The sequence below is a fragment of the Chelonia mydas genome, chromosome 16, assembly GCF_015237465.2.
Source record: "Chelonia mydas isolate rCheMyd1 chromosome 16, rCheMyd1.pri.v2, whole genome shotgun sequence".
NCBI classification, from domain to species: Eukaryota; Metazoa; Chordata; order Testudines; family Cheloniidae; genus Chelonia; species Chelonia mydas.
In genome coordinates, this window is record NC_057857.1 from 5,506,423 (window position 1) to 5,529,582 (window position 23,160).

The 23,160-nt window shown below is 56.4% G+C and overlaps 2 protein-coding genes across 2 annotated transcripts in view; one reads left to right on the forward strand and one right to left on the reverse strand.

The window, feature by feature from the left end:
* The first annotated feature begins 27 nt into the window (after positions 1-27).
* On the forward strand, positions 28-9,864 carry TMEM141 (transmembrane protein 141). The gene is made up of 5 exons (XM_037879714.2): positions 28-168; positions 866-932; positions 2,844-2,927; positions 3,405-3,512; positions 4,269-9,864. The coding sequence occupies exons 1-5, from the start codon at positions 115-117 to the stop codon at positions 4,346-4,348; spliced, it is 393 nt and encodes a 130-aa protein (XP_037735642.1). The 5' UTR covers positions 28-114; the 3' UTR covers positions 4,349-9,864.
* A 1,916-nt stretch (positions 9,865-11,780) lies between these two features.
* ENTPD2 (ectonucleoside triphosphate diphosphohydrolase 2) overlaps positions 11,781-23,160 on the reverse strand; it is a 43,007-nt gene continuing 31,627 nt past the window's right edge. The window contains exons 3-9 of the mRNA XM_037879819.2: positions 22,693-22,843; positions 21,125-21,284; positions 19,362-19,589; positions 17,977-18,246; positions 17,478-17,597; positions 15,224-15,358; positions 11,781-13,150 (exon numbers count right to left, since the gene is read on the reverse strand). Coding sequence (XP_037735747.1) covers positions 12,947-13,150; positions 15,224-15,358; positions 17,478-17,597; positions 17,977-18,246; positions 19,362-19,589; positions 21,125-21,284; positions 22,693-22,843 — 1,268 coding nt within the window. The 3' untranslated portion in view covers positions 11,781-12,946. The remainder of the gene's footprint in view (positions 13,151-15,223; positions 15,359-17,477; positions 17,598-17,976; positions 18,247-19,361; positions 19,590-21,124; positions 21,285-22,692; positions 22,844-23,160) is intronic.

Genomic DNA, 23,160 nt, shown 5'->3' on the forward strand with positions numbered 1-23,160 from the left:
CCGGGCCCTCCCTCGCTGCCGGAGGAAGCAGGAAGAGCCGGGCTGGCAGCCGGGGCGGTGGCCGGGCAGGGCGCGCCGGGAGCCGGGGGCGCGGTCTAGGGGCTCTCTGCGGCCATGGTGAACCTGGGGCTGTCGCGGGTGGACGACACCGTGGCTGCGAAACACCCGGTCGGTGGCAGGGGCCGGGCTGGGCAGGCGGGGGGGGCTCAGCCCCGGCCCTGGGGGTTCGGATGGGGGGGCCCCGGCGGGGCAGGGGCCGGGGCCGGGCGCACGGTCCCGCGGCGGAGGGGGCTGGTGGCCGGGGGCTCGCGGGGAGCAGATCGGGGCTGTGCGCTGCCCCCAGCCCGGGCCAGGACCTTCCGCTCGCCAGCAGCCCCGGGCTCGAGCGGGCCGATCCCAGAGCCCGGGGCCGGGGCAGCTGTGGGGTGAGGGGCCAGGGGCAGGACCGGCTCCGAGAGGTAGGGCGGGGAGCAGCTGTCGTTGCCCTGGGCACGGCCGGGGGCAGGTGTCCCGCAGTGAGTAGCGGGGCGGGGGCAGGATTTGCCCCTGCAGGCACTGAGGGACGTTAGCGGACAGGAGGCTGCTGGGTCCCCGAGCCGCCCGCTGGCAGGTGCGAGGCGGCGGGTGATGCACGTCGGGAGGGACAGGTGAGCTCCCCGGGCAGGTGGCTGGGGCGGAAGCCAGGTGCCGGGGCCGCTCAGCGAGAGGGACCTGGGGGTCGCCGTGGGCGGATCAAAGCGGGACCCAAGGAGAAGCAGGTTCCGGCGCAGCGAGGGAGGAGACTCGAGCCCAGGGTTTCCTTGTTTGTCCTTTTCACACCGTCTCGTCTGCTGCCCCCAACTCCCTTTCCTTGCTGCTGTTCCAGGGGCTGCAGGAATACGCTCTGTGCCAGTCCCACGCGTTCATGAAGGGCATCGGGACCTTTATCACAGGTAGGGTGCAGCGGGCGGCCCTCCTGCTGCTCTGCAGGCAGACACTGTTGGGGCCACTGGGCATCACGGGGCCTGGGGAGGGAGAGGCCAGGTTGAGGGTCTAGGGCAGGAACAGCCATATCCCCCAGCTCGTTGGCTCTCAGACTGCCCATTTGCATCCCCCCAGCTGATCCAGCTCCCAGCAATGGACCGGCTGGAGCACTGGGGTCTGAGCCAACGCTCTGGGCATCTTCCTCTCTGAAGGGCTGCCCTCCTCCTCCTCCCCCTGACTCTGCAGAGTTTTGCTGGGTTTAGCTGGAGCTGCAAGAGGGACCAGTTCAAAGCCCAGGTGCTCAGTGTGACTCCTCCCCGGGGGCCGAGCCGGCAGGCGTCGCACTTCATGCCATGCTCCCTTTAGAGCTATAGGCCAAACTGGGTTGGGGCTGTTGGTATGTGGGTGAGAGTCCGTGGGAAAGGCAGGGCACCGCAGGAGCGATTCAGCTAGTGACACTCCTCCCCCAGTGCCCCAGCCTGGCACTACGGGCTGCCATCTTGTGGAGGAGAAATCAAAGCAAAGTCTCATCCATGTGACTATCTTCCATCCCGTGGGACTTTTGCAGTAGTCAGGGAATTAACCTGGCCACTTTCAGCTGGGTTATTGCATCCTGCCCCCCTACATTTTCCCACAGCTGCAATTGGCTCTGATATTCGCAAGCGTGTTGTATTAGCGGGAGTGTTGTAAGCAAGAGACAAGAAGTAATTTTTCCGCTCTGCTCCGCTCCGATTAGGCCTCAGCTGGAGTATTGTGTCCAGTTCTGGGTGCCACATGTCAGGAAAGATGTGGACAAATTGGAGAAAGTCCAGAGAAGAACAACAAAAATGATTAAAGGTCTAGAAAACATGATCTATGAGGGAAGATTGAAAAAATTGGGTTTGTTTAGTCTGGAGAAGAGACGACAGAGAGGGGACATGATAACAGTTTTCAAGTACATAAAAGGTTGTTACAAGGAGGAGGGAGAAAAATGGTTCTCCGTAACCTCTGAGGACAGGACAAGAAGCAATGGGCTTAAATTGCAGCAAGGGCGGTTTAGGTTGGACATTAGGAAAAACTTCCTAACTGTCAGGGTGGTTACGCACTGGAATAAATTGCCGAGGGAAGTTGTGGAATCTCCAACATTGGGGATTTTTAAGAGCAGTTAGACAAACACCTGTCAGGGATGGTCTAGATCAGGGGTTCTCAATCTTTTTCTTTCTGAGGCCCCCTTCTCCCAACATGCTATAAAAACCTCCATGCCCCCCCTGTGCCACGACTCTTTTTCTGCATATCCAGTAGATTAAAAGCCAGGGCTGGCATTGTGGGGTAGCAAGCAGGGCAAGTGCCTGGGGGGCCCCGCAAAGCTAAGTTGCTCAGGCTTTGGCTTCAACGCAGGGTGGTGGGGCTCAGACTTCGGCATCAGCCCCGGGCACCAGTGAGTCTAACGCTGGCCTTGCTCTCTGGCTTATTTTGGCAGACCCCCTGAAACCTGCTCATGGCCCCCCAGTGGGCCACGGACCCCTGGTTGAGAACCACTGGTGTAGATAATATTTAGTCCTGCCATGAGCGCAGGGGAGTGGACTAGATGACCTCTCGAGGTCCCTTCCCGTTTTGTGATTCTTCACTTCCTGTCCTAAATTGTTACCCTGGAGGGGCTGCATTCAGGGTTGGCTGAAGGGATCCCTGTACTGTAGCGTTAGCAATGCTTGTTCTGTGCTTTGGGGTCTCTGGATGGAAGGCATTATCACTGCCATCTGTTAGATTGCGGGGCACCGTGTGCCGAGCACCTTCCAAACCCAGAGGGAGATGCAGCCCCTGCCCGGAGGAGCATGCCAGCTGGAACAGAGAGGTCAGCTGCAGTGACTGCATCCACACTCACGCGGGTCTCGTATTAACAGGCATCGGAGCAGCTTTCGTTCTGCAGAAGCTGATAAACAAGAAGCTGCCTTACCCCCTGCAGTGGAACGTGCTGCTGTCTGTGGGTCAGTACTCAATGCGCGCTGGGCCTCTCAGGCAGCCCCCATCCCCCAGGGGTTCCATCGGCGGGGCAAGCATGTTACGCTCTTAGCAGTCCAAGGTCCTGGGGTTTGTCTGTAGTTCACAAGAGCCAGGAACAGGACTCACCGCTCTGTCTTACCAGAGAAGGATCCTCGCTCCCACCTGTGATTTAGTGAAATCCCTGCTTCCCTTTAAAGTGCTCAGACTGACTCAGGCCAGGTGCGAGGCCCCCACCAGGGAGCGTGTTTGCAGTGACACCGTTGGACTTCCCGGGGATCACTCCAGGTTCACGCGGGTGAAAGTGAGATCAGAATCCGAGTGACGAGCAAAAGGCGGCTCAGAAACCGCCAGCCCTTTTCACGCAGCCCCAGTTGTTCTTTACAGAGAGCAGGACCCCACCTGCTGGGACACCTCTGCTTCCCATGGGATTTGGAAACACCCCTGCCTGTTGGTGCTTTCAGTTGCAGGTTCAGTCGCCAGCTACGCCGTGACCAGGATAGAGACCCGGAAGTGTTCCAACCTCTGGATCTACCTGGAGACAGGGCAGTCCCCGCAGGGAGTAGCCAAAGGTGAGAGGCATTCACTGCTGAGGCAGCAGTTACCTGCTGTACCTGGGGCTCCGTGTGGCTGGTTTCACTTGGGCTGCATCTCCAGTTCTGAAGGGTCCTGCCTTGGCTCCAGTAGCATCTTGTGCTTTGTCGTTTAACCAAAAATCGCTAGATAAATCCCACACACCTACGAAGCCCAGGCTGGAATTCCAGGCCTGCAGCTCTTGCGCTCAAGGAGAATCCCCCTAATTGGCAGCAGCGCGCGGTCGTTTATCCTCTCTGTGGATCAACTGCTAGAGACGCCATCCCCGAGGCAGCCGCGCACGCAGCCAGTGCAGTGCAATGGCTCCCATAGGCCCCCTGTATCTGCCACGCTTTTGACACGTCCATGGGTGTCTGAGCGGGTCCTCATCCAAGTTAGGGGCTGTCTCATTGAGGAGGGAGAGGTGGTTTGGTTCTGGTTTCGGGTTAATTCCTAGTGCCTCTCCTGGGGGATGGGATGGAATGGGCTGAGAACCCCCCCACATTAGTGTCCTGGGGTCATGCTGGTCTCTGATCACCTTGTAAGGTGACAGCAGGGAGCACAGGGAAACGCACCCAAAAGCAGGTGCCGTAATGCTTCCCCTGGACTGCTTGCTGAGTGCGGGGGTGTCTCTGCTGGGGATCCCGGGAGCCTGGTGTGCTGTCTCACTGAGTTACCCCACGTGGGGGGTGGGTGTTTTTATCAGCGTTCCTGGCCGGTCTGACTTCTAAATAGCTTTCTCTCATCTGTTGCAGAAAAGCTCCACAGTCCAGATCCCACAGAGAATGCAGAAACGAGGATGAGGAGAAACAAATACGGAGACGACATGGAATAGCTGGGGGAGCCTGGAGCTCCGTCCCGACTCCTTTACGACTTGTACTGCGTGTGACCGGGGCTAGAGCTGCATTGCGACGCCTGGGGAGCGAGGAACGTCCCCTCCACTGCCGATTCATGAGGCTCGGGGAAGTGCAGGGAAGGATTTAGGGTGGGGTGGAGGTGGGGTGTGCAAAGCCCAGACGGACTTTGTGTGAGCAGCAAAGGTTGGAAAATTAATACAAATATATAGCTAAAAATGGACATTTTGGACAAAGTGAAGTTTAGGGGTGGTCGAAGAGGGGGAGGTATGGGGGTACAGAGAAGGGGGAGGTATGGGGGTAGCATGTGAAATCACTGTGGGGGGGGGGCGGCGGCAGCTACTGCAGGGGAAAGGCTGATGTAAATGCCCAGGGAGGGAGGTATCCCCCAGAGTGGGCTGGAGGATCCCAGTCCCGCTGCTGGGCCTGTCCCTGCCCTGGGGTGTCTGTTCTGCCCTCAGTGCTCACGTGAAACGTCCAGTAGCATCAATAGCCTGAACCCTCACTCACTAGGAGAGAGGACACCCCCATCTTTACTGCTGCACTAGCGGGAGTTCTGGGTCCATATCAGGCCATCTGACCCCCGCCCTGAGCCCTGCATCGATATTACCCAAGAACTACGTGGAGAGAATAGTCAGGTTGCAAAGTCAAGTGCTTGGAAGTTTGGAAACGCCTGAACTAAGGTTGTCTGTGTAAATGAATTAGTAATTTCATCTTCAGAGCAGGGTCTGAATAGCGTGCAGGGAAGAGGCCTAGGGCCACTGCATAGCGAGGAGAAGGCTGGCTGTTCCTGAAGTGAGCCCCGGCACCGAAGGAGGCAGGGGTCCTGTGGAAACCGTAGCATGAGAGCAGGTGATTAAAGACGGTCTCGGGGGGCGGGGGGGATTCGGGTTGAACAGGCGACTGTAACTTTGGCGTGCTTTGCAACCTTAGTAATGGTCTGTTAACTCCTGGGCTCTGTTCTTGCGTCGTAGTCACTGTTCTCATTATCCCAGGCTAGGTGCTTTATGCTGGGGCTAGCCCTTCCGATTGTCATGGTCTTCCTGCCCTCAGGGGAAGGACAGCCAGTCAGGGACACCACCTGCGACCGGGCCAGCTCTCCTTTGCCCCACAGGAGAGTTCACAGAGGGGAGGGTGTCTGGCCGATATCATTTTCACAAGAGAGGAGGAAGGACCCTTGCAGCTCTGGGCCCACACTGCTCCTTCCTCCCCTGTCCTGAAGTGAAAAGTGTGGGTCTGCTCTTCCTCCCCTGCCTTCTAGACCCACCCAGTTTACACAGGGGGTGAATGGCAAGGAACCTGGGCTGCTGGGCTCTCTTGGCTGCTCCTTTCCCTCTGGCTGTTGGTCCAACCTCCAGGCTCTCTTTCTTGGAAACCCAGACCAGGGAGGGGGAAAGAAGAAGGCTTGTGAGAGCACCGGACCACTGGAAATACGGCACAGTAGCATTGCTCTGCCATGCGTACCAGAACCCCATCAGTGCGTCTTAGACCTGCCACCCCCGTCCCGCGGCTACACCCTGTGCCCAGCTCTGTCAGCGCCCCTGCAGCCTGCACCTACCGCTTCGATGCCTGCATAAGATGTGCAGGTGGACTCCAGGAACAAGGGCGGGTAGAGGGATATAGCAGCAACATGCCACGCCAAGAGCCCGGCACCTGGTGTTAGAACCGGGGGCTCCAGAATTGAGCCCCTGGATTAGACAAGTAAAGGGGCTCCATGATCTGCATTCCCCAGTGCAGGCAGAGCGACACTTTAGAAACGCTAGCCCCCACCCCTTGGGAGGAGCCTCATGCCTGGAGGGAACGTGGAGCATAGCCAGACCTCACCTAAGGGCTTCTTTGCAGGGAAAACTGCCCTGTGGAACTCAAAGTGGCTCAGAACAATCTTGATAAACTAGTTTCCACACAGTGGTTGGTGCAATCCCAGTTTTACAGCCCAAAAGCAATGGTAAGAACACCTGCCATCCCCCCAACGCCCCCTTCCGTCCAGGCATGGTGCTGTGGCTGTGCCCTGCCTACATTTCCCACTTCGGGCTGTCAATAGGCTCAGCAGGAGTTTTATTCATTGAGCAGCGCCCCCTTCTGCGGGTCTGATTTGTTAACGGAAATCCAAGAGCCCAGAGTTCATAGCAGGGCAGCAGACTCCAGCAGAGTCTGTCAGTTCCTCATCCAAGCCCTTTACCTGCCAGGCAATCTTGACGTGGATTCCTTCCCTGGAGCCAGGGCCTGCCGGCTGACTGCACCTCTCCTCCCAGCAGCACCCAGGCTGTGTCTCCTGCAGCTGGCAGCGAGATCTCTTCCCCACGTTCCTTTCCCTGGGAGCTCCTCTCTAACTGACCTTTGGTGGTAGTTTGTCAGGTACAGGGGCTCATTAGCCAGCAAGCCACCTAGGCAGTTACTTACTTACAGGTGGGCTGAGCAGGGCCCTGACTTCCCTTAAAGAGGCCAGCCACCCTGTGACGACCATGCTGAAAGAACATGAAAGTTGCAAGTCAAGCACTCAAAAAAGTTGGGGAATGCCAGAATTAAGGTTTGCCATGCAACCTTACATCTCTCCCTTTTGTGCGCACCTTGTGCTAAAGGTGTTAATCACATGCTGTTTTATCCCCACAGGACCCCAGCCTCATTCAGTGCACAGAATCTGCTGGAAAATAATCAGGGTTGTGTAGGGAGGAGGCTAGTGTCTGTGAGACCCCTGCTGCATTTGTTGCAGAGGCTGGAAGGTGTTTAGTGAATACGGTCAGGATCTGCCGGAAGATGCAGGACGGGCTCTGTCCTGGAGCTCTGGCTTCTAGTCAAGCCTGTGCCACAGAGCTCCTGTATGATGTTGGGCAAGTCACTTAAACCAACATTTTCTGAGATGGCTACTGTGCGGTACCCAGTGTGAGACCAGGGGGAGAGGGGTCTTATTTGCAGAAGGGCTGAGCCGTCCCAGCTGCCAGTGAAGTCAGCGGAAGTGATGGTTTGCCCATGTAAAGTGCTTTAATCTCTGTGTTAGTTCCCCAGGTGTAAAAGGAGGCTAAGGCTTCCCTCCCCCCACAGGGGGGTTGTAAAGCAAAATTAATCATGCTGTGTGACGAGCTCTAGAACTATGAGGAGAGCAGCATAGACAGCCCTGAGGAAACTAACAATCCTGCGTGCCGTGCCGGGTTCGAATGGTGTGCAGTAAATAAGGCCTGGGGCTACACCGTGACCAATGAGGGTAAACAGCAGTACTGACTAGCAGCCCATTCAGCCAGCGCCGCCTGTCCTGGGCCCTGAATGAGGCACGGCCCCGTAGAACACAGGCTAGGTGATCGGTTCATTAACACATAGGGCCGAGGGCTAAAGAAAGGCTGTGCCAGCACCCTGGGTACAGCATTTTTTGACTTCACAAGCTTAACAAAAGTTTAACTGATTGGTTTGGATTGTAAGTATCAGCATTCAGCTTGCGGGCAGGTTGGCCCCGTCATGCGAGGCGCTGTGTTCCAGGGACTGGAGTTCCTGCCTCTCGATTCACAGCCTGTTAATTTCACCCCCTTTCGCGTCGTGATGGGTGCTTGGTTCCTGCTGTGACCTCCTCTCTGGAGCTCACGCAGACCCTTTGCCCCCGTGTTCCTGGCTCCCCCCAGGAAGAAGCCTCGAAGGACTGGGGAGAGATGCAGGGCTCACAATTCCTCCCCCACTGGGCATGGTCATAGTTTCCCCAATTCACAGCAGTCTGGGTCTGACCCTCCCTCCTCAGGGCACTGAGGGGGCCATTTCCCAGCAGGGCTGTATCTGTGGTTGCCCCACCAGGCCTCCCCACTGCATTTTGTGCCTGTTATTTTTCACAAGGCTGCTCTTGCCTTCTCTCCGCTCCTTGGTGCCATGCTCACTGCTGCGCCGATATCGGCCTCCTGCTCCAGCCAGGCTCTGCCCTCCTCTTACAGCCTCTGTTCAGCAACACTCCAGCCCTAAGGTCTAGTGCACCTCAGTGGCAGGACTCCCGGGTTCTGGTCCCAGCCCTGCCACTAATGCATCTCACGAGCTGGGCTAAATCACTCACCCTGTCTGGGCCCTACTTTATCACCCACTCGAGAGAAAAGACAGCTCACTGCTGAATCACTCCAGATTCATTTTGACCCAAATGAGAGCCAAATATCGTCTCCCCTTTCCAGACCTCAGGAGACTAAACTCTTATGTGCCCCAGGCGGAGAGGACCGAGGCCCCTGCAATAACAGGAAACTGATTCAGGTGATGATGCCCACAGATTCCTTGCTCCACACTGCAGAGGAAGGAAAAACACTACCCAGGTTCCTGCCAATCTGATCTGGTGGAAAATTCCTTCCCGACCCCAAATCTGGCCATTAGTGTAACCCTGCGCATGGGGGCAAGCAGCCAGCCAAGCCTCTTGGAGTAGAGGAGTCACTGTACCACCGCAGAGGGGTGGTTATCTCAGCTGTTTGTGAAAAATCCCCAGCATGCATCTGACCAATTGTGCATGGGGAGCAGTGGGGGAGAAATTCCTTCCTGAGCCCTGAAGGCGGCTGGTTGAAGTCCTGAAGCATGAGCTTGGGTTAAATTCATTGTCTTAATGCCGAGCTGCAAGTGTTCCGAGCATGGCGAGGGCAATGCAGAACTTCCTGTTCTCTCCATGCCCTAGAAGGGAGGGTCCAATGCCCAAGGCCCACTCTGCCAGCTGGGCAGCCGCTTAGCTCTTCACAACCTCCTCCCCTGGAGCTACAACGCCCTTTGTACTCCCATGGCAGGGGCATCAGCCACCTCCATCCATTTGCCCACTCTGTACCCCCTGGCTCAGAGCTCCTTTCCCTGGCCCTGACACACACGTCTGCTGTGGGCTGTCTAGGCGTTTGGTACCTTTATGATGGCCCATCTGTAACCCATGAAGACAATTTGCCCCCGTCCTCTTAACTAACAGTGAAGTACTTACCTGCCCCTCATTGGCTCAGTAGGGCTTTCCAGAAGGAAGAGGGTCTCTTGACAACTTTCTGGTCGACACTCGTTTGCAGGCGGCCCAGGTTTTTAAAAAACCCAAACCAGACACACAACATTATAACATTTCCATCTTGTTTTAATAAAAGTTTCATGAGCAGAAGAGAGGCAAACTGATGGAGTCAGTAAGGGGCAAGTAATCACCCAACGTTGGCTACCATGGGTCAGGTAGAAGCCTCCTGTTCTCCACTTCTCTTTGCACGGCCAGCCCCGCTATGTGGGTTTGTGCTGCAGAATGGGGTTGTCTACAAAGGAGGAGTAAAGACACCCACAGCGTCATCCCCTCCTTTGTAAAAGTAATCTAGAGGAGTGAGCTGGACCAAGTCTAAAACCTGTCCAAGGGACACGGCCAGACTGTCTGAAGAGCAGAGTCAAAGCTGGCCCTGTTTGTGAGGGGACAGTCATGGATGGGGACTTGCCATCTCAGCCCCTGGCCAGAGCCCCTGAGGAAAATGACGAGGTTTGTTAAACACCCACTGTCAGTAAAAACAGGGTGTCCCTAGCAGGTATCCCATTGGGTCTGAACTGCACATTGGAAAAATCCACACCGGGGTTTCAAGTAAAGAACTCTCTTGTCCTGAAGATACGCCCAGAACAACGGCTGTCCAGTTGTCAAATCACAAGAGAACTGCCTCCGTTTGTCTCACTGGCTTGCTAAAAGTGGCAGCTAAAGAGCTGGCCCTTGGACAGTGCCATCTCCTCACTGGAAATGGGGCTGAGCCGGGGTGAGCCACAGAAGGAATCAAAATCAGCCAGTGACTGAAAAGGTCTGAGGCACAAAACTTGTTTCAAGACTTTGCTGTAAAGGTGATTGAACTGGCCCTGTGCTGCCCAGCAGACTAAAGCTATTAGAGAGCGAGCACCCCCCTTTAGTGCAGTCAAAGCCAAAACGCGTCCTGGGATGTGGTTACAAAAAAGCGATGACTTCTCAGGCAAAGGATACAGAAGTGGAAAGTGAATTTTTTTAGAGCAACAGGGTGTCAGTGGTTTAACGTGTGTAAAGTAAAGCAGCAGAGGGATTCGCAGGAATCCGGCCCCTGGGCTGCAGTTCCTATCACGTTTGTTACGTGTATTGGGGAGAAACTCGAAACAACATTAAACTGCTTCACGCAGAGAGTGAGGGTCAGTCTGTGGTACGAGCGTTCAATATTTGTGGACTTAGGGAGGAAATGATTAGCTCTGGGTTATGAGTAGCGGGGAAGGCCATTTTGGTTTAAACTGATTTTTTGTAACTAAGTGTCTAAACTTCCAAACAGTAATCGTAGAGTTATTGCTGGGTGTACTCTCCCTACACCATCCCTGCAGTTCTGATTGGAACAGATCTTTCATTGTTGCTTAAATTGATTGGCATGTAACTGGACTGGCAAACTGCAACATCCCTACCATCTTAGTAGTGAAATCACCTGCTTAGCGAACAGACTGAGGATATAAATTTATTAGTGGGATTATAGTTTGTGATAAATTCACCACTGTGCAATTATATTTAGTATAAGCTCTTACTCTGCAGTGAGCTGATCTTTCCATCCTGATAAGAGAATGTTACACAGTCTTGACATTTCAAATTTTCAAATATTGACCTGGATTTTATCAGCAGCAATTTCTCTTCCACTTCTTTGGAAATGTGTGTATTTCATCACTCAGAAATAGAAGTGCCAGCTCTGTGCTTTGGCTAAGCCGCACAATATTCTGAGAACCCCCGACAGAGGTGACACCGTCAACTGAGCTCCCCAAAGGCATAACTATCGCGTAGGCTGCCTGGTGGCCTTACAAGGAGTGCAATCACATCCAGTCACAGCAGCTCTGCTGCAAGCTCGGAGCTCTGCCTCAGGAAACGTTTGGAAGAGCTCAGTGTTATACAGTCTCCACCACCCTACAGGTGTCTCGGGGTAGCTTCCCTTTAACAAAGGTTATTTGCCGTTTCATCTAAAATCCTCCTGTGGGTTTACATTGTTACATTGTTAGTTTTTGTGATCATTAAAACCTACAAATCCCTGTTTGATCTTATCTAGAACTAAAGACAGACCCTCCCTGTCCCCAGGCTGATGAGGCTGGGGGTGCAGGGCCGGTGCAACCACTAGGCGAACTAGGCGGTCTCCTAGGGCACCAAGTGGTGGGGGGCGGCGGTGGCACGGAGGTGAGCTGGGGCAGGGGGGTGCGGGGAGGGCCGCCTGCAGCAAGTAACGGGGGGGGGGCCACACAGGGGAACCGCTCCCTGTCCCAACTCACCCCTGCTCTGCCGCCTCCCCTGAGCACCGCCCCGCTCTGCTTCTCTCCCTCCCAGGCTTGTGCGCCAAACAGCTGGTTTGGCATCGCAAGCCTGGAAGGCGGGAGAAGCAGTGGCGTGCTCAGGGAGGAGGCGGAGCAGAGGTGAGCTGGGATGGGGAGCTGCCGCAGGGGGGGCTCCCCGGGCCGAGGGGAGGGGGCAGCGGTGGGGAACTGCCGCAGGGGGCGCTCCCCGGGCCGAGGGGAGGGGGCAGCGGTGGGGAGCTGCCGCAGGGTGGGGGAAGGGGGGCAGCGCAAGGTGGAAGTTTCGCCTAGGGTGTGAAACCTCCTTGCACTGGCCCTGTGGGGGTGGAGGGTTTGGGTCTCAACATGCCCTGCCCCGGTGTGTCTTAGCTGGCAGCTCAGAGAAGGTCTCAGGGCTGTGCGAGGGAGCCCTGAGAATTTTCTCCATCATGCCAGGGGGATGGTTTACGATGCTCCCTAAGGTACCCAGGGCACCCCCTGTTGAATTACACACCTGCTCAGGCTCCACCCCCACCCTAAATCTTAAAACTTCCCCCTCGGCAGGCAGGATTGGCTAGGAGCAGCGCCAATTGTAAACAAACAAAAGAGGCCACACACTGCATTGTGGTCCTAAGAGTGGAAGCCCCCCTAGATTGTCAGAGCCTGTCCTGGGCAACACTGCTCTGCAGAGATGGAGGGGCTTCCCAGGCCTGGGGAGAGCCGAATACCACTGAGATCAATGGCCAAACTCCCAGAGACTTCCTGGGGGCTGTGATTTGGTCCTTGCTCAAGGAAGATAGTGCAGGTCCATGGATAACACCCAGGACCACAAGTCACAAATTCCCGGGAAGGGATAGGACAGGTCTCCAGGTAGGGGGGCTGGAGGGAAAAGCCTTCCAGAGATGCTTAGGTAAGTAACCCTCTCCACCATGAACCCCACCCCCTTGGATGTGAGTATAAAAACCTCCCTTCCTTTGCACAGAGCCAGTTGCCTGCTGGCTGTTGCTGTCCGTTTACTTTGTGTCTGGTCTCCGTCTGGTGGCAGGCAAAGGAGGATGCCCTGGATCTGGCTGTCCAGGCTCTGACGCTGCTCCAGGATGCACCAAAGGGGATGCACTAGGAAACCATTTACATTTGCTCCTCATGCAACTCCCTGGGTGTCAGTTTTCCTCTTCTGTCCGCTTCTCCGGCTTCCAATCAGGGATGAAAGAAAGGCAACAGGACTGGTTTCCCTCAGGGCTACGAACAGGCAGCGGGGAGGGACAGGGCCTCCAGGAAACGCTCACATCTGAAGTATGTAGGATGCTGGGTCACCTGCCAGGATCAGTGGCGCTCACGTCAGCTCCAGGGAGCCATGTCTCTTGGCCTCTTCCGCCCACCTCCTACATGGTGCGGTGCTGCTTGCCAGACCGGAGCAGGCAGAACGCTGTCACCAGTGCCATCAGGATTACAGCCGCGAAGAGGAGGATGAGGACGACCCAGGAGCTGTAGTTCGCGCCCTTTCGGAAACCCGCTTCGTCAGCCGGGATCATGTTGGTGAGGTTCAGCATGTAGCCCAGGGCCCAGCCGATGGAAGTGTCCCCAGCCTGTGAGAACAGCAAGACAAAGCAGCTCAGAGTCTTGCTAGTAACATTGCCTCACGAGGGTATGTCTACGCTGCAGTCAGACACCCGTGGTGGGCCCCTGCCAGCTGGCTCGGGCTAAGGGGCTCGGGCTAAGGGGTTGTTTCACTGCGGTGTAGACGTTCCGGCCTGAGCTCTGGGACCCTCCCACCTTGCAAGGTCCTAGATCCGGGGCTCCAGCCTGAGCCCAAACATCTACACCGCAGTTAGCTTCTTAGCTCAGGCCCCGTGAGCCAGCTGGCATGGGCCAGCAGCAGGTGTCTAACTGCAGCGTGGAGGTACCCTCAGAGGCTAGGAGTAGCTGCAGTAGCAAAGGGAATCACCCATTACCCTGCCTGTTCCCTCCACTGCTACTGTGAGTGACCCTCTCCTGGTCTCTCTCATCATCATCAATTCTTAGCCCTCGCTCATCCTGAGATCTGGAAAGGCTTCACAACGGTGGGCAAAGCCCAGCTGCATTGCCAAGGTGGGGCAACGGGAGGCCGAGAAGACCTTTGACTCTCAGCAAGCCAGTGAGGTGAATAGAACCCAGGCGTCCCCGTCCTTTGCTCCATTCCCAGGACCCTGCTGCCTTTAGGCAACCGAACGAAGCAGTTCTGGAGGCCAGTGCACAGCCCAGCGCTCAGCTACTGCCATCCTGGCGGTGCCTGAGGAATAAGGGGAGCGCGTGGAACAGAGCTGCTGGTGCTGCTCCTGGGCGGGGCTCCTCCTTCTGCCCTGCTCCCTATGCAGTGCTGACTGTTTTCTTCGTCCCTGTGGTCTGTTTACAGAGGAACTGGGCTCAGCGGGCTAGATCCTGATCTTTTTTACACCAGAGTAAATCCAATGTAACTCCACTGATCTCAGTAGAGCCACTCCTGATTTACACTAGAGTAACTGATATCGAAATCTGGGCTGAGTTTACATCCTCTGTAGTCAGGAGTTATTTTCTCCCTAGGAAAAGGCCGCATGAAGTTCAGCACGATGTGGCCTGTTCCCCGCCCAAGACTAAAGAGGTGTTTAAGAACATAAGAACAGCCCTACTGGATCAGACCATGGTCCATCTAGCCCAGTGTCCTGTCTCCAACAGTGGCCAGTCACAGAGCTTCAGGGGGAGTGTACAGAACAGAGCAATTTTGGAGAGATCCACTCCTGTTACCTAGCCCCAGCTTCTGGCAGTCAGAGGTTAGGGTCACCCTAAGCATGGGGCTATATCCGTGACCATCTTGGCTATTAGCCATTGATGGACCTATCCTCCGTGAACTTATCTAGTTCTTTTTGGAACATTTGGCCATCACAACATCCCCTGGCAGTGAGTTTCACAGGTTAACAGTGTGTTGTGTGATAAAGTCCTTCCTCTTGTTTGTATTAAACCTGCTGTCTGTTAATTTCATCTGGAGACCCCGGTTTTTGTATTGTGGAAAAAGGTAAATAACACTTCTCTATTCATTTTCTTCTCACCATTCATGACCTCTATCTTATCCCGCCTTAGTCATCTCTTTTCAAAAATGAACAGCACTAATCCTTTTAATCTCTCTTCAGACGGAAGCTGTTCCATACCTCCGATTATCTTTTTTGCCCTTCTCTGAACCTTTTCCAGTTCCACTATGTCCTTTTTGAGATGGGGCGACCAGAACTGCACACAGTATTCATGGTTTTATAAGGTGGCATTCTGATATTTACTGTCTTATTTTCTATCCCTTTCCTAACACTCCCGAACATTCCATCAGCCTTTCTGCTGCTCTGCACTGAACGGAAGTTTTCCGAGAACCATCCACAACGTCCCATTGGCCATTTCTCCTCCTCTGAGGCATCTTCTCTAGCTCACAGAAGTAACATCCATTTCAAGTAAAAGCAACTGTCCAACCTGGGCACCCGTCAGGATCCCTGTCCCTGCGAAAAGCCTTCACTCAAGCTCATTTCCTGCAGGGATCCTGGCAAAACCCATCAGACTAGGGCTTCCCCATGTCATATGTTGGCAAACAATGAGAGAGACAGACAGCTGCTGCATGGCAGAGCCTGGCTAATGGCGGGACCCCATCGGGGCCAAATACCAACCTTTTTCTGGAAGGCGATGTTGGGGAAAGAGCTCTCATCAAAGTGGTAGCCCTTGGTGATCAGCAGATAAACAAAGTTGGCAACCGTGCAGTAATCCGGCAACCACTTCTCCTGCTTTGGGGCTTTTAGCCGCAGCTGGCCACCATGGACGGGGAAGAAAGAGGGGACAGAAAGAAAAGAGATGAGTCCTCCCTGCTCTGGCCCATCAGAATCAGTTATAGACCCTTCACAGGGAGGGGGATCTGGGATGGGGAGGCGCAGGGAAGCTGCTATTACAACCTTCTTCCACCAGGGGCTGCTGTGGCCTCCTAGAATCATCGAATCGTAGAATATCAGGGTTGGAAGGGACCTCAGGAGGTCATCTAGTCCAACCCCCTGCTCAAAGCAGGACCAATCCCCAACTAAATCATCCCAGCCAGGGCTTTGTCAAGCCTGACCTTAAAAACCTCTAAGGAAGGAGATTCCACCACCTCCCTAGGTAATCCATTCCAGTGCTTCACCACCCTCCTAGTGAAAAAGGTTTTCCTAACGTCCAACCTAAGCCTCCCACACTGCAACCTGAGCCCATTACTCAGGGCAGCGGGCTCATGAGCCAGAGCAGACAGCTGCGGAGATGGAGGGGGCAGAGGCTGCTTTCCTCACAGCACCCTGTCCATGAGGCCAGTTAGGAGGCACAGGATATGTGTGTGTGTGTATGTTGGGGGGGCGGACGGATGGACAGAGCGGGGCACACAGGGGTGCTGGGGGGGGGGGGTCATGCACATGGGTTCATAAGGGCTAGTCGGGGGGACAGACTCGGGCAGGGACACAGGAGTTAGTGGGTGACAAAACTGAGCCAGGAGTTGAGTGGGGGTGCAGGGCCACATGGGGACTAGGGTTGCCAACTGTCTAATCGCACAAACCCAAACACCATTGCCCCGCCCCTTCCCCATGACCATACCCCTGCCACGCCCCTTCTCTGAGGCCCCACCCCCCACTCCCTCGCTCTCCCCCACCCTCACACACTTTCCCCAGGCTGGGGCAGGGGGTTGGAGTGCGGGAGGGGGTGCAGGATCTGGGCTTGAGGTGTGGAGCTGAGGGGTTTGGAGTGTGGGAAGGGGCTCTGGGCTGAGCCTGAGGGAGGGAGTTGAGGTGCAGGAGGGGGTGTGGGCTCTGGGAGGGAGTTTGGGTGTAGGAGGGGGTGAGGGGTCAGGCTCTGGGAGGGATTTTGGGTGCGGGACGTAGGCTCTGGGCTGGGGCAGGGGGTTGAGGTGAGGGGGGTGGCACTTACCTTGGGCGGCTCCTGAAAGTGACCGGCACATCTGTCTAGCAGTGGCTACTAGGTGGCAGGGCCAGGGGTCTCCACGTGCTGCCCCAGCCCACAGGCACCACCCCAGCAGCTCCATTGGCCACAGTTCCCTGGCCAATGAGAGCTGTGGAGTCGGCGCATGTCCCTGTGGCCCCTGGAGGAGGCAGGGGGTTTCCATGTGCTGCCCCTGCCTGCAGGCTCTGTTTCCGCAGCTCCCATTGGTCTGCCTTAGCCCTGCTGCACCGCCGGACTTTTAGCATCTAAAATCTCCCAGTTTGGCATCAGTAGCCTGCGGGAGATAGGGCCTGATTCCAGGAGACTCCCGGTGAAATTGGGAGGGTTGGCAACCCTAGTGGGGACAGCGGGTAGTGGGGGTGCAAGGACACATGGGGATGGGAGGAGTGGGGGTGGCTGAGTGGGGGTGCGTGGACACACGGGCTCCTCCCCCATCTGACCTTGGCCTGCCAGTTGAGGACGAGGCACCGAGCCAGCTGGCCACAGTGTGGCAGGGGGAGGAGGCAGAGCAGTGCAATCTGGACCTGCTGCCTCTCTGCTCAGCCACCAGCCAGCTGCCCATGTCCACCCATGCCAGTGTGGTGCTGCTGCTGGTCCCTGGCCCACCACTTCAGGTGAACCCCAACAGGCAGGGGATTGAGCTGGCCACCGGGGAGCCAGTCTGTGGGGCACGGCGGGGATGGAAGGGAATTGCCCCCAGAGGTTCAAGTCGAGACTGAGGACATCTGAGATCTGTCCTGTATTTTTGAAATACAATGTTGGCAGCCCTACTGCAATACCAAGGGGTTGGAGACATCCTAGCCCAGTCCTGAGTCCTGGAGCTTGTGAGATATAACAGGATCCACAGCCCATGCTATTTTGGCTGCAGGCCTATAGGGCATGGAAATCCAGGCTGGCCTCCTAGATCGTCTGACACCCATTAGACTAGCCCTCTGCTACCAGGGCACTCACCTCGGTCCAGCTGGTACTGCAGATGGTTTCGGCAGCAGCGTTAAGATCATCTGGCGAGGCCACGCGTCTCTTCATCACTGTCTGGATAAAATCCACCGTGTAGAAAAAGGCAGAGAAGGCCTGATGCCAGGGAGAGAGGAGGTGAGAAAGCAGAAGCTCACTAGCACAGCCCTCAATTTCCCTGCTCGGACACAAAGGCCGGGCTTGTTGATTCAACGTGGGAGCAGAGTTTGGGGTATATTCATCTCACCCGCAGGGGGCAGCACTCTTGCTGCTAACCACTGCGCTGAGCATACCCAAGGCCCCATTCCCATTCCAGCAACCTCCTTGCACCTAGAGCCTAATTCTCCAGCTGCAGGATAGAAGGGGCTCCCATAGCATTCAGTAGGAGACTCGGGCTCCAGGGCTCTGGGCTGCCCCATGCACAATACGTGGGAGCCAGCACTAACAGTCAGAGGCTGCCGGCTGCCCACTAGACCTGCAACCTCGGGACACTTACAATGAAGTTTCCCGAAAGGTCGGGCTGGAAAACCCCATCAAAGGAGCAGCTGGAGAAGCCGCAGCTGGTGAAATTGAAGAGACTGTCCACATGCAGGCGGCACTGGGCTGCATCCCCGGATCCGTCCATGCCGATGGTACGTTGGGGATCGTAGCTGTCAGGCTTCTCAGCTGCCGTGCAGGGAGAGTTGTAGACGTCTTGGAGCATGAAGTTCCTTTGATAGCCTTTGGGCCAGCAGGGGTTGGACACATTTGTTTTGTAGCCGCCAGCCTGTTGGGCAAAGAAAAGGTACCACACAAGCCTGTCTTTATCTGCAGCTACCACAGCCATGAGGCGGTCTAGGGCCAGGCAGTGCGGTGTAGTGGGTGGAGTCAAGGACTGGCATTCAGAAACACCGCCCCCCAGTTCTGCCCCTGATCCACCGTGCATCACGGTGAGCCAATCATGTCCCTGCTGCATGCCTCAGTTTCCCCATCCGTAAAACAGGGGGATGCGCCCTCACAGGGGCTGCAAGATTTCAGTAGCGATGGTGCTCTGACAAGATAGTGTCCAACCCTATGTGTCCACGGCTGTCTCTGAAGGCAGGGAGGTGGCAGCTCAGCCCCGGAAGATGAGTAACTCCTAACTGGCACAGCCTATCCCGGCAACAAAGAGCAGCGGGGAGGAGACCTGGCTTTCCTCAGGGGTCCCTTCCAGAGCACCAAAGGAGTTGAACTAACGTGCGTGATGTGCACTGTGCCCGGCTCTGCATCAGCACCAGTCGCATGGGGGAGGCTGCAGAGCATGTTTGAAATTCCCAGACTTTCGAAGCCCCCGGCTTCAAACCCCGTGAAGGGAGCTCAGCCCCCAGGTTCAAACCCCATGAAGGGAGCTCAGCCTCCATCCTTGGGAGGGCGATAACAGAGCCGTGAGCATTTCCTATCGCTCAGGGAGGTGGCGCTCCCACGGCGAGGGGAAAAGCCCTTTTGGTCGCTGTCGTGTGCGTCTGCACTCGGGCACCTTAGCTATGCTGCTGCAGCGCCCGTAGGGTGCACCCGGCTGAGCCCTCCCTGCTCCGTCTGGAATTCTAGGCCCCTCAGCATGGGTTGTAACAGGCTGAGCCTTGGCTCCCCGCTAACGAGCTGCCGTTCACTGCTGCTGCTCCAGGTTGTGGGGACGTGGGGATCGGGGGGAGAGGAGCAGAACATGCTCCGGAGCGGGGCAAGCACCCTCCCTGCTCTTTCCAAAGCACCTGGTGACCTGAACCCGGAGCCCTGTGTGTAGCAGCCTGGGTGGGAACATGGCGTGGGGGGCTGGTGGTTGAGGAGGGAGCGGGGATGAATGCTGGGAGCTCGCCCTGCAGGCCATTGAGGAGAGCCCGCTGGGGCAGAGCCAGGCCTCCGTACCTGCATGACCTTGGAGAACATCCTCCTGAGGATCTGGTCCCTGCCGTAGCACAGGAAGCTGTGGGTGTACACCCTGTATGTCTGTCCGTAGAGCCGCAGCGTCACCCCGCTCTGGGGGTCCTCGATCCGCTTCTGGGTTTCAAAGGTGATCTGGGTAGAGGCTCCCCCCAAGTCCATGGCCCCCAAAGTGGGTCTCTTTGGCCGGAACCACTGCCCGATCCAGCCGTACTGTGGGGAAGGGGAACGGAAGCAAAGTCACAGAGATGGTTAATTGCGTGGCTCAGACCATGCAGAATGCCCGTCTGCTCTTGGCTGGCTTCAGATCAAGATGCCGGTGCTAGAGGAGCACAACGATCCACGCAGGGCCCGATCCTGCACCTGCTGGCAGCGCTCCCGCCAGCGCTTCCAGCAGCAAACTGGTGGGGCACAGTCGAGCGAGGGGTGAGCACCGTCCACACTCACTGACCTCTCTTGGGGCGAGGGAGCTCAGCACCCTGCTGCCATGGGGCGCAATAGCTTGCAGAGGAGGGTCCCTGCCGGAGAAGGAAGAGGGGCTGGCTCATGGTCAGTAGCTTCCTTTGGACACAAGAACCCCAAGAGGTCATTCTGCCTAAGGCTGGGGCCAGGCAAGGCATTCTGCAAGTCCCAGTAGCTGCGTACGTGTCACTGCAGGCCTCTCAGTCGCGCATGTTCGGCTCCCGTTGAAGGCAGCAGGAGCTGCATGCATGCAGCAGGGGGACAGTTTGATCCCAGCAGGTTCCTACCCTCTGCCTCCACTGCACCCCCATGGCTCAGCCAACAACACGTGCTGGGTACTCCCCCGCTCCCTAACTGCAGCTCCAGAATGGATGGAGCAGTCTCCGGGCACGAAGCTGATCCCGTTTTCCTTGCTGAACTGGTGAGGGAGACCTCTGCGTTTCTACCCAGTTCAAGAAGGACGCTCCATGAGCAGATCCACCAGGGGCTATGTTAAAAGCAGCCTCCAGATTCCCTTGGGCGCTGGAGAGAATCAGTCGCTGCTGGGGACTGAATGAGACCAATGCCGGGAAGGTGGAAGGAAAATCCAGCCCCTTCGTGTCCACTGCAAGGATCAGGTCCCACTGTTCTCCTCGAGGCTGGCTGGAGACCTGGGCTTTTTGCTACCTCTATACAGCAAACCCAGGCCATGTGCTACAGCAACCCTAGCTAGGTTTTTAGACGGTTGCCCATCACCGTGGTATCTGACCGACCCGTAGAGCCATTCAACTTGTTTGCGCGTCTGAACAACAGCTGCCATTGGCCGGTAACATTAATAACACCTGGCACTTGCAGAGGCTTCTAACACGCAGCTCTCCTGATGCTCTACGGAAAAGGGCCAGCATTGGGGCAGCGTTAAAAAGGGTCCAGACCGCAAGCATGTGTCAGACCCTCTGCTTAACAGCACTAGCCTTTCAAGTGGTCTCAGAAGGGCTTTGGCATTCCCACCTCAGTGCAGAGAATGCAGGAGGAGGGGGTGAGTTCACATCTCTGGCCCTGTGGTCTCCACAAAGCGGAAGTCTCTCAGCAGCACTCTGCCTATGCAAGGGACAAGGTAGGTGTTTTTAAAGAGGAAAACCTAGGTCCTAGGTAATGAGGCAGCCAGGGAGAAATGGGCTTTTTCTCTTCCCCGCTATGCCAGCTACCTGTGTGGAGTAGACAGGCTTGCAGGCGAATGATGGGGTGAGTCCATGTCTCGATGGGCACTGGAAGGGACCGTCCTAGGAAGCCAGTCCTGCTGGGCATACCTTGATGAAGTTCTCCAGGAGATAGTTAGCCGTGACCCAGCCAAACAACCCCTCGTCTTCACCCGACAGAATTTTTGCCCCCCGAAAGTCAAAGGGGTACGACTTCAGCATTGAGGTCACTGCGCTGAGGACGCTGTCTGAGGCCGTCGAGTTGGTGAGGCTACGGGAGACACAAAGCAATGCTTCACTGCGAGAGAAAAGAAGCAAATGCCTGCACCAAGGGGATCAAACCGTGAGCCACTTCCCAAACCACCCAGCACAGTCAGGGCCGTGGAACGCGGGGCAAAGGGAGACAGCTCTGCAACCTCCCTCCCTCAGGGGGCAATGAAAGGCAGTGGTTACTCTAATGCATGCCACAGCTATGGCATACGAGGGACCAAGAAAGCATCCCTTCAGCAATCCAGGAGAAAGGCTGCCCAAGCCCCCTTCAACAGTGAAACTGGCCACTGCATGGGGCTTAGGTGGGACTTAAATAGTGCCCGGACCTGGAGCTGTCACGCTGCACAGGGCTAAACTAGTCACAGACCTGGAGGGTCTCTACGTTTCCACGTGGGACCCGAGCCAAAAAATCTCAGTTCAGTTTCTTCTCCCCAGTATAGCATGGAAGACTGAGTGAGCCCCTCAGCCGGACTAGCGCTTGCCTTGGCCATCATTCCCTCCTGCCCGCATTACAGACAGGCACCAGCCAGGGTCTCGCCATTGCTCGTCTGGCAGGCATTCTACGCTTACCTCCACTATTGCTGACTGGGCAGCGCCCTTGCTGCGTTAGGGCAGGGTGGGGGAGAAGAGCTGACTCATAAGCCTGCATTGGCCAGAGAAGGTTCATTCCTTCCTTCCTGCGAGCCATGGTTAGATGGGCTTCTTGCTTGGGTGGGGACATGTGGCTCCCCAATCAGTGCAGATCTAATGCAGGATATTTATCCTGCACTGGACAAGGTGACCCAGGGGCCCAGGTAGGGCTGCGGGACTCATGAGGAAGGGGAGCACTTCTAACTCCACCCAGCTTCCCCTTACAGAAAAGGAGAGGTGGAGGACCCTGTGCTGGTCTAGCCTATTCTCCACACCACCCTTTCCAGCCAATAGAGCAACAGATCTAACCCCTCTGGGGTTCATTTGCAATAACGTAGAACATGCACTTTGCAGGATTTGAAAAAGGATCACACCTTTATGGAGGAGAAAACCCAGGGACGTATTTGGAGCAAAACATTTTTATAGGGATGATAAACCCTCCTGCACCAGGGCAGGTCCAACCTATAACTTCCCGGGTCAGGAAGAAACTTCTCCTATGGGCCAGTTATTCCATTAATGTCCACTGGGGGGCTCCCTGCCCCTTCTCAGGAAGCTGACGGGCTGGGGCGGTTGGAGACAAGGCGCTGAGCCAGATGGACCCAGGGTGACAATTCACATGTTCCCGTGCTCAGCTGCGCCTCTCCAGGCAACAGGGCTGCACAGACGGGCGATGGAAGAGTTTAACCCAAGCACATCCCCTTTAAAGACCAGAGCCCTGGCCTGGCTCGGGCCCTGGCAAGAGGGAGGGGGTTCGACAGCAGACGACAGCAAAAGCTCACTTCAGCAGCCTCATGCCCGCGGTGGCCCCCAGGTAGAGGGGGGTGAGTGGATGCCTTTCCCTGGGGACGTCGCTCACAGCCTGGTCGAGACACTGTTTGAGGCTCTTGCCGGCGGCCGGGGGGTCCTTGGCATAGCTGGAAATCCCACCACCTGCAGGCGAGATGAAAACGAGCACTGGTCTCTGGCCGCTTGGTCCAGGGGCATGCTGAGGAACTGGGGAGCTGTGCTGAGCGTCAGCAACTGCCGGGCGGGGAAGGGAGTGCGGGGACGGAGAGCGACTGTGGCTCTAACCGGCCAGCTGCCCCAGCAGAGGCGCACCCCAAGAGGCGCCCCTAGCCTCCCCCCGCACGACAGCTGTGACCCAAACCCTTCTGCAGGGATGGTGCGGGGGAGCAAGAGACGTCCCCCAGGATGGGGAGCCCACCGTGGGCCTTATGCAAACACAGCACGCAGCATGGGTGGTCTTG